We start from the raw sequence: 9,753 nt of genomic DNA on the forward strand, positions 1-9,753 counted from the left end.
ATTTGGGGGGAGCAGTGAAATTCCTACAGCCCAAGGCGAGAAGGGACCGCTGTGATCATCTAGCCTGAGTTCCTGTTTGCACAGACCAGAGACCTGCTCCACATAATGGCAGCAATTCCCCAGCTCACAGGACCCCGCTGAATGTGCTGGGTCCATGGGCAGCCAGCTACAGAAACGGGCTCTGACTTGAGGCACAAAACAGCAGGTACAAGCCTCCGGGGCAGCATGATTCCAGGAGTCCAGCGGAGGGCAACAAAAATGATTAGGGGACTGGAGCACATGACTTACGAGGAGAGGTTGAGGGAACTGGTATTGTTTAGTCTGCAGAAGAGAAGAATGAGGGGGGATCTGATAGCTGCTTTCACTACCTGAAGGGGGGTTCCAAAGAGGATGGATCTAGACTGTTCTCACTGGTAGCAGATGACAGAACAAGGAGTAATGCTCTCAAGTTGCAGTGGGGGAAGTTTAGGTTGGATATTAGGAAAAAACGTTTTCACTATGAGGGTGGTGAAGCACTGGAATGGGTTATCTAGGGAGGTGGTAGAATCTCCTTCCTTAGAAGTTTTTAAGGTCAGGCTTGACAAAGCCCTGGCTGGGATGATTTAGTTGGGAATTGGTCCTGCTTTGAGCAGGGGGTTGGACTGGATGACATCCTGAGGTCTCTTCCAACCCTGATATTCTATGATTCTATGATCCCCCTTCCCACCAGCAGCACAGCAGCCTGTCTCAGCGCTCCACCCCAAGAGCAACCTCTGTCTTGAGCAGTGAATAGCTGCATGCTGCCTCTAACATTAACAGCTGTGTGACCACAATGAACAGCACTAACAACTTGCATTGCCATCCTTACACTTCAGAGTCAACACCCATTGAGATGAATGGGGCTGGTTCACACCCCTCTGGAAAGTCAGGGTGGCTGCAGACTTAAGAACATAAGAACAGCTGTACTGGGTCAGACCAAAGGTCCATCTAGCCCAGTATCCTGTCTACCGACAGTGGTCAATGCCAGGTGCCCCAGAGGGCGTGAATCTAACAGGTAATGATCAAGTGATCTCTCTCCTGCCATCCATCTCCATCCTCTGACAAACAGAGGCTAGGGACTTAGGCACCATCACTGCATCAGAGCACGCTCATGTCAGTGCTGCCAACGCTCAGGAACTTATTGTGAGTCTGGCAGTATTTTCTGTATATCTGAAAGCCCAAGCCCCTGGCATCGTGAGCATAAGCCAGAATTCCAGCTTTTTTTTTTTTTTTAGGTTTGTAGCCCTCCTGGTCACAAAGAAAAGCTTCAAAATGTGACCCCTAAAGGCTCATAAGTCAACAAATATAAAGAATTCTGGGTTTTTTAACTGAATGATTTTAAAGCCAATCCCATGACGTCAGGGGCCCAAATCATGACTTTCAAAGTCCTGGGGGTGGCAATGCTCGGTGGAGGTTTGGGGGGTTTCTTTGCACTGTGTGGAACATTAATTCGAATGGACCCCCTGGTGTTGGGATGGGGGAAGCTCTCACTTAGTTACGCCTCACCATGGCTTGCAAACAGGCTCAAACCCTTGCAGCTGGCTCATTTCCATGTGGTCTACTGGCTAGTGCAGAGGGCCCTATACAACCCAGCACTGCTATAGACCTGCAGTGAATGGGTGACTCTGACTTGACCCTGGGGGATTTGAGATCAGAATCCAGTGAAATGGATTAGGGGACTGGGGCACATGATTTATGAGGAGAGGCTGAGGGAACTGGGATTATTTAGTTTACAGAAGAGAAGAATGAGGAGGGATTTGATAGCTGCTTTCAACTACCTGAAAGGGGGTTCAAAAGAGGATGGATCTAGACTGTTCTCAGTGGTAGCAGATGACAGAACAAGGAGTAATGGTCTCAAGTTGCAGTGGGGGAAGTTTAGGTTGGATATTAGGAAAAACGTTTTCACTATGAGGGTGGTGAAGCGCTGGAATGTGTTGGAATCTCCATCCTTAGAGGTTTTTAAGGCCCAGCTTGACAAAGCCCTGGCTGGGATGATTTAGTTGTTGTTGGTCCTGCTTTGAGCAGGGGGTTGGACTAGATGACCTCCTGAGGTCCTTTCCAACCCTATTATTCTGATTTAGGCCATGTTTATCCATTAGGGTTGTTCCAGGGTGAGCGCCAACCTGACTCCTAGGCTCACCCCGCCCCCCATGCCTGTGGGGGGAGGCTGCAGTTCCACTGGTGGAAGAGAGGCATGTTTGGGAACAGTTGGCATCTTTTGGGTTAGAACTGCTGCCATTCCAAGCAGCAGCCAGGCTAGAAGGGGCCCTGCCTGTGGCTGAGCCCCATGGAAACCTGTGACACAAGGAAGGTCAGCCACCCACAGGCACAAAGACCAAATGGATGCACTGCCTCTGTGACGCGAGACCTAGCTCCAGTCTCTGCATTTGGCCATAAAAGTAGGTCATTTTATGCTGGAGCCCACTTGTGCATGTTACAAAGCCACTGTACAGCACCCTGCTTTTCAGGAGTGTCCTAGCACTGCAGGAGAGAGAGGAGGAGGGCTGTGGGTCAGGATTGAGGGTCACTGGCAGTGCTGGGGAGGGATGGACCCAGGGCTGGGATAGGGTTGAGGGGCACCTCAGGGCTAGGGAGGCAGGGATTGTGGGTTGGGACACCAGCATTGCTCCAGGAGATGGATTAGGTAACACCTGCCTGTTCTCCCCCTTTCCCTGCCCTACCCCCTCTTCCACAAGCACCAAACTGGGCCCCCATTTAAAAACTGGTGGCTCTTGGGCAGGTAGCAGTAGACCCCCATGGGATAAGAGGAGCAACTGGTGAGCTGTGATCAGGCCCCGCCCACAGAGCAGAGATGAGACAGAGACACAGTTAAATAACTGTCCTGTAATTAGTGTTGAGGAGCTGAGTGGGGGTCCCCCACCCTTCCCTACAGTAGCAATACAAAAGGGGGACCCGAGGCAGTGAGAGTCCGCGCACAGAGTCCCATGGCTTCGGTGCTGGGGAGTTTAGTGTGGAGCCAGGCACCTCCAGTCCAGCACAGGCGCAGGGTGAGTCTGGGTGCAGGGGGTTGCTGGCCCCGTGTGACCTTCTCTGGGAAAGGTCCTTCCCCAGCCTCCCCCTGCTGATGGGCAGGCACAGCCGTAAGTCCACAGGAACCAGAAAGGAGCTTAGCAGCAGCCAGAGCCCAGATATGCTGCCCGGCAGTCGCCCCGTGCCCCGAGAAGCAGGCAGGCCCAGGTGTGTAGTGACGATGCACCTGGCTCTCCCCAAGGCTGGATGAGTTTCTGGTGCAGGCAGGCCGGGCCCATCCCCTCCACCCCACACTCCTTCCTGGCTGCAGGCGATGCAGGACCTGCCCAGGAACTTGAAATGTCCCATGACCATTTAAATAACTATCTGTGCCCAGAGGCTGCCCTGCCCCCAATTTCTTGAGGGAGGACGTGGCCCCCTGGCATGCTGGGAATGGGCAAGCCCTGCAGATGCCAACCAGCTGTGGATGGGCAGCCCCAGCAAGGCCTGGGCACCCAGCAGCCAGGCCAGGCCCCTGCAGGGGAGGGTTAGTGTTTGGAATCTATACACACTGGGTGTGGCATGTGCTGAACCAAACATGCCCGCTACCGAGTGAACACAGTACCCTCAGACCATGGGCCACACACTGCCAACCCGCTGGGCCACACCTCACTGCCTAAAACAGAGCAGGGCACGGCCACCACAGCACAGGGATGCAGCACCCAGCGACAGGCTGCAGCTGTCAGGTGAACCCCCCGGGCACCGCGTGGGTGAATTGCTCTACCCACCGCTCCCTGGGGCAGAGCCCAGCGCTGCCACTTCCCCTGCCAGGTCACTTCCCCTGTGCACCCCACAGAGGCAGGAGGGGTGTGCATGCGACAGGAGAACATCCCATCGCCAGCAATAGGGCAAGTTACTTCTCCCAGCTGCAGGTTCTAGGTGGACCCAGATCACCGACCTGTACCTCCCAGCATCCATCCATCCCTGGGCTGCCCATTGAGCAGCCACAACCGCATGGGGACAATGACCCTTGCTGGGGAACCCCACCAGGCAGCTGCACCTGCCTCTGCTCGCTGCCCCTCACCCCAGCAACTGGCTCTCGCAGGGTATCTTGCAGCAGGCCAGCAGGGCACAGCTGGACTCCCCCTTAGTCCATACGGCCTCCAGCATGATGGATCCCTAGGCACCATTGTAACCAACGTGATACTGCGTCTGCTCCACCGAGCTCCCTGCTACATGGCATGACTCATGGGCAGCTAGCTACCCTGCTGCTGTGAGGGCAGAGCGAGCAACCATCTCCTCCCAGGCACAGCACCGGCTGACATGACTCCCACCTGTCATGCAGGAGCTGCGGGTCTGAGAGCATCTTCACCTCCGCTACAGCCCGTTGAATTGTCTGGACTGCCCCCCCAGGCTTTTCCCACGCTAGCAGTAACCCTCCCGGCACTGAGCCCCAAAACACAGCCATGGAGAGAACTGCTGGCTGATGGGTGCAATCAGCAGCCCCAGGAGAACCTGGCTCACCCCACACCCTGCTCCCCTGGGGTGGGAGGTTGTAAACCCTTCTGCTACTGCACACGTGGCGCCGCTGGTCCCATCTCACACAGCCTTGTCCTTTCTCCGCTGGGGGGTCCCTATGAGCAGCCTTCGCTACAGCAATGCTCCCCATTGGAGCAGAGAAGGGGGTACTGCGGGGTGGGGGTGGAGCAGATAAAGGGCAGCTGCCTCCTCATCGACTCTGCTCTAACAGGGAGCTGCACAGGGGGGGAGGGAGGGGACGCACTGTGTGCCCTGGGGGAGCTGGGTTCCCTGAGGGTTTCCTCAGAAGGCCTGGAGAGGCAGATGGATCAGGAGCTCCCACAGCCCCAGATGGGACAAGGCTGCTAGGGCATTAACCAGGGGACTCCCCTTCCAGCGCCCTGTAGGCATGAGTTAAATGGGTGCAGGAAAGGGGGCCGATCCGTGCTGCCCCTGCAGGAGGACTGGCCATTTGAGGAACTGGCTCCATATCTCCTAACTTCCGAGAACAGGGCTGTGTGACACAAGGGCAAGGCCCCCACAGCCCCATCTACATTCCCTCAGCACTAGCACAGGGGAGCTCAGCCACAGCTGGGAAACTCACCAGACTCACCAGCAGGATTTGACCCCGGCCCTACTGTGCCAAACCCCAGACAGCTAGAGTTGGAACTGAAGGAGGCAGTCCCTTAGCTGTAGCAGTAGCAGGCATTTATCCTCACGCCCCACACAGTGGGTACACGTGCACATAAAGGTGTGACTGCAGCAAGCACACCTGCACAAGCAACAGCGGTGGTGGGGACACATCCTGCTGCCTACTCCACACACAGCCAGGCCCGCTGGCTCTGGGTCCACACTCAGGGGCCAGCAGCACCCAACGGCTGCAACTGAATCTCGTCCTCACTAGCAAATTGGGTCCTGCCAGGACAGGAGCTGGAGGGGCCGAGGTGACCGACACGATGCCCGGTGTAACTCAGCGCAGACGGGAACACCTGTTACCGGAGCTCCAGCAGGGTGACACTCCCTGGGACTGGTGCTAGCACACGAAAGCACTCCCCAGGTGAGGTCCTGTCCACGGGCGGCCCGGGCGCTCCGTAACCAAAGGCAGTGCATGATCCCACGAGAACGAGCTGGTGTGCTGGACTCGTAGGGCCCAGCGCCAGCCGCCCCATAGCTCTCGTGTGGGTCACCCAGGGGCCAGGCTCTCAGCTCGGCTAGCAGGGCCCCCTGAACTCCCACTGGCTGCACATCTCTGCAGTCTGGCACAGCAGGCATGTTTAACCCCTGCCTTCCCAGGGCAGAGGGGCCAGGAACCAGCCTGGCAAGGGAGGGCTCATTCAACCCCCCTTTGTAGCTTCTTGTCTCAGAAGGGAAATTGGGGTGCACCCATCGCTTGTGTGCTGGTGCTTCTGGATGATATTTAGAGGAGCCCCTTCTGCCCTTCACCCCCTCCCCTCCCTGACTTACTGTGAGAGGGAAATGCAGGCCGCCAGTCCCACTGTTCCTGGCAGCTCCTATGAGTGGCCAGGCATCGGGTAGGGAGCGAGATCCGTCCACTCGCAGCGAGGGCGGGCGGGGGGGGGGGGGGAATCCAGACTTTCTGTTGACACCTATTTAACCCGAGCATGGAGAAGGGTCAGACCCAACACCCACCCAGAGCTGAGAACTCCCCCACACGGACTCTCCAGTCCCCAAGGGAGCTCTCCAGCCCAGCAAAGCAGACAGCCCATGGGAGTGGGCCTGGCACCAGCTAGCAGCGAAGTGGCTCTGGGCTGTAATTCACATTGTACGCCATTCTGGCGCGTGCACACTTAGCGCAGGCTCAGAGAGCCCGATCTGGATGTGGTGTAAGTTGTTTTCTTACTACGACACCAAGAGAGGGGAAAAGGTTTGAGCTGATCTCGTTACCTCCGCTTCTGTCTGTGGAGCGACGGGTGTGACTCGGTCACGTGCACATCCCAGCGCCCACGGGCTGGGGGTGCCAGACGCGAGGAGGGGCTGTGGCCCAGCCCTCACCCTGTGGGTTCAGTTCCCACAGGAAAGCAACCCAGCATCCAAAACTGGGTGGACGGGGGCTTGACTCCCCAGCCCTCAGTGCAGTGGGGTACAGCGAGCAGAAGCTCCGCTCAGCTGGAGACAGCTGGGAGCCCTGTCACTGACCGAGAAGGAACCTGCTTTCCCATCCCCCTGGGGCTCACCCAGGAGCCCAGAAAGCCCCTCCCAGCTACACGGGGAGTTGCCAGCTTGCGACCCCCTGGCAGGGACCATGCTATCCAAAGAGAGGAAGCCTGGGTCACAGGGATGCTGATGGAGCAGCCCCAAGGGGCCACCCTGGCTGTGCCCAGTCTGTGTGTTGACCCTGTCGGGAGGCTGCCATGGGGCAATGGCACAGAGGTGGGGCTCACAAACCCCTTTCTAGCTGGGGAGCACAGAGGAGACAGTCTGGCCCCCTGCATGACAGGCACGGAGCAAACCCCTCGCTGAGGAGCCAACCATTCCTCCCTTTCCCCGAGCTCCAGGGAGTGCCCAGAGAAGGGCCACGGGGCCCTGGAGCCAAGCAGCGACTCAGGCCAGGGCAACCCAGCCCTCCGCAGACCTATAGCCCACACCCGATGCGCACATAGGAGCTTTCAGTGCCCCTTATAGTGTGAGGGTGTGGCCTGGCTGGACTGCTCCTCCCAGCATGCACTGCTTCACCCTGATGCACGACGGACTGCAGTGCACGTTGGGAGATGTAGCCTCCATGGGCCCAGCTAGAGTGGCACCCACTGGGAGCTGCATGCAGCCTGGGCCGCACTCCCCGGCGGGGCATGCTGGAGCAGGAGCCGGGTCAGCCGTCGCGGTGCACACGCTGGTGCTGCAGCAGGTTGGAGGGGTGGGCAAAGCCCTTGTCGCAGACGCTGCACTTGTAGGGGGTCTCGCCCGTGTGCACCTTCTCGTGCACCGTCAGGTAGGCCAGGTCCTTGAAGAACTTGTCGCAGAAGCTGCACTTGTAGGGGCGCTCCTCGCTATGCACCCGGTGGTGCTGCAGCAGCAGCGAGGGCCGGGCGAAGGCCTTCTGGCACACCTCGCACTTGTAGGGCCGCTCGCCCGTGTGCGAGCGCTCGTGGATCACCAGGTAGGATGACTGCTTGAAGGCTTTGCCGCAGGTCTTGCAGACGAAGGGGCGCTCGCCAGTGTGCACCCGCTCGTGCGAGGAGAGGGCGTTGGACTGCTTGAAGCCCTTGCCGCAAATGGGGCAGACGAAGGGCCGGTCGCCGGTGTGAACCCGCTCGTGCACCTTGAGGCTGTGACCGTAGGTGAACTTCTTGCCGCAGACGCCGCAGACGTGGGGCTTGTCGTCGCAGTGCTGGCGCTGATGCAGCAGCAGCGAGTTGGAGGTGGGGAAGTCCTTCCCGCAGTCGCCGCATTTGAAGGGCTTCTCGGTGCAGTGGGTGAGCATGTGGCGCTGCAGCTCGTAGGGCGTCTTGAAGCTCTTGTCGCAGCAGGCGCACTGGTAGGGGCGCTCGCCGGTGTGAATGCGCCGGTGCTCCTGGAGGTTGGACGAGCGCTTGAACTTCTTGCCGCACATCTCGCAGTGGAAGGGCCGCTCCTCGGTGTGCACCAGCCGGTGGCTCTTGAAGTCCGAGTGGCGCTTGAAGGAGGCCTCGCAGAGGTCGCAGTGGAAGGGCCGCTCCTCGTTGTGCACCACCTCATGGCTGAACAGCTCCCAGGCCCGCTTGAAGGTCTTCTCGCACACGCTGCACGCGAAGGGCTTGTCGTCCACGATCACCTCCCGGATCTCCAGCTGGGGGCCTGCCCGCCTCAGGTGTGGAGGCAGCACCACCCCCTCGTCCAGCTCGCCCGCCGCGCTGCCCAGCACCAGCTTGGCCGTGGAGTAGATCCCGTGCTCATCGATCAGCTGCACGAAGTCCGGCTTGGGGCGGGCGGTGCCAGGCCCAGCCAACCTGGGGGAGCCGAACCTCTTCTCCTCCTCCCCCCACTCCAGTGCCAGGCCCTGGTCTTGCTCCTCCTCCCGCTTCATTGCCAGGCCCTGCCCCTCCTCCTCCTCCCGCTTCAATGCCAAGCCCTGCGCCGCCTCCTCCCCCTCTGGTGCCGGGTCCTGCCCCTCCTCCCCACTGCACTGGCGGAGTGGGAGGGAGGGCCCCACGTTGCCAGGCCCTGCCTCCTGGCCATTCTCCAAGGGTCTTTTCTTCCTCCGGAAGTTGCTGGCTTGGCCTCGCAGCAGCCGTAGCCTTTTGCCCTGGGAGGGCCCTGGCTCCTCGGCAGTGGCTGGCTGCCCCCTGTCCTGGCTTGGGGACACAGTAACCTTGCCAGGGGCCAGCTTCATGTACAGCCGGTGCTTCCGCCGGAACGGCCTGCGGGGCTGTGGCTCCCCTGGAGCCGGGGACTGGAGGGGCTCCTGGCACAGAGGGGACACCACCTCCTCTTCTCCCCCGTTCTGGTTCTGTCCTGTCCCATCAGTGTCCTGGGGGGTGGCAGGGCAAAGAGGGGGAGAACTCCCGGGTCGCCCTGGAGAGCTCCCCACCATCGCTGAATCCCGCACGCTTCCGCTCCGCTCCCAGGCCCCATCTTCCTTCTCCGACCAGCCCGCCTGGACCATCCGGATACAGCTCAGCGGGGACGGGGCCTTGCTGGCAGGAGAAGCCGGATCATCCTCCATGATTGTGGGTGCCAGCCCCCGTTCCAGGCAGGATCCTCTGCAAGAGAGCAGGACGGAGAATTAAGAGCCTGGCACAGCCACCTTCACACTGGCAAGGCCCACTACTCCTGCCCTAGCACTACTCGCCCAGGCCTGCCTCCCCCTCTGCCCCCACCTCCCTCCGCCCAGCTCCCTGCCCAATCTCCAGGCACCTATCCCAGTGAGAAAGGGCTTTTCCATGGCTCACCTGCAGCAGTTACCATGCTAATCAGCTCACCAGAGGCAGAGAGGGAACAGGGGCAGCACCCGCACCAGCCGGACACATGGACGGGAGGGAAGTGCATGGTGAATGATGGAGGGAGGGGAGGGTACAGGGTATGGCCCTTCCCCCATCCCAAATCGGCCATTACCCGGGTCTATGCCGTTCCCACACATGATGTCCTACCACCCCTTTGGGCGAGTGGAGTAGCTCAGACACGGGCACAACTGTTCCAGGGACGGGAGGGTGAAAACCAAATCTAGGTGGGCGAGAGCTAGGCGAGCAGAGACAGGGATGGGAGTGGAGAACAAGGAGCAGGACAGGAGGGGATTCAGGGCATGGTCAGGAT

The 9,753-nt window shown here is 59.5% G+C and overlaps 1 protein-coding gene across 1 annotated transcript; it reads right to left on the bottom strand.

Moving 5' to 3' along the window:
• Nucleotides 1–7,333: 7,333 nt before the first annotated feature.
• On the bottom strand, nucleotides 7,334–9,166 carry LOC135892883 (zinc finger protein ZFP2-like). The gene has a single exon (XM_065420652.1). The coding sequence runs from the start codon at nucleotides 9,164–9,166 to the stop codon at nucleotides 7,334–7,336; it is 1,833 nt and encodes a 610-aa protein (XP_065276724.1).
• Nucleotides 9,167–9,753: the final 587 nt, after the last annotated feature.

The sequence above is a fragment of the Emys orbicularis genome, chromosome 21 (genome assembly GCF_028017835.1).
Source record: "Emys orbicularis isolate rEmyOrb1 chromosome 21, rEmyOrb1.hap1, whole genome shotgun sequence".
Taxonomy (NCBI): Eukaryota; Metazoa; Chordata; order Testudines; family Emydidae; genus Emys; species Emys orbicularis.

Excerpts from the sequence above, each read along its gene's own strand:
- LOC135892883 (XM_065420652.1), bottom strand. The coding sequence starts at position 9,166 with ATGGAGGATGATCCGGCTTCTCCTGCCAGCAAGGCCCCGTCCCCGCTG.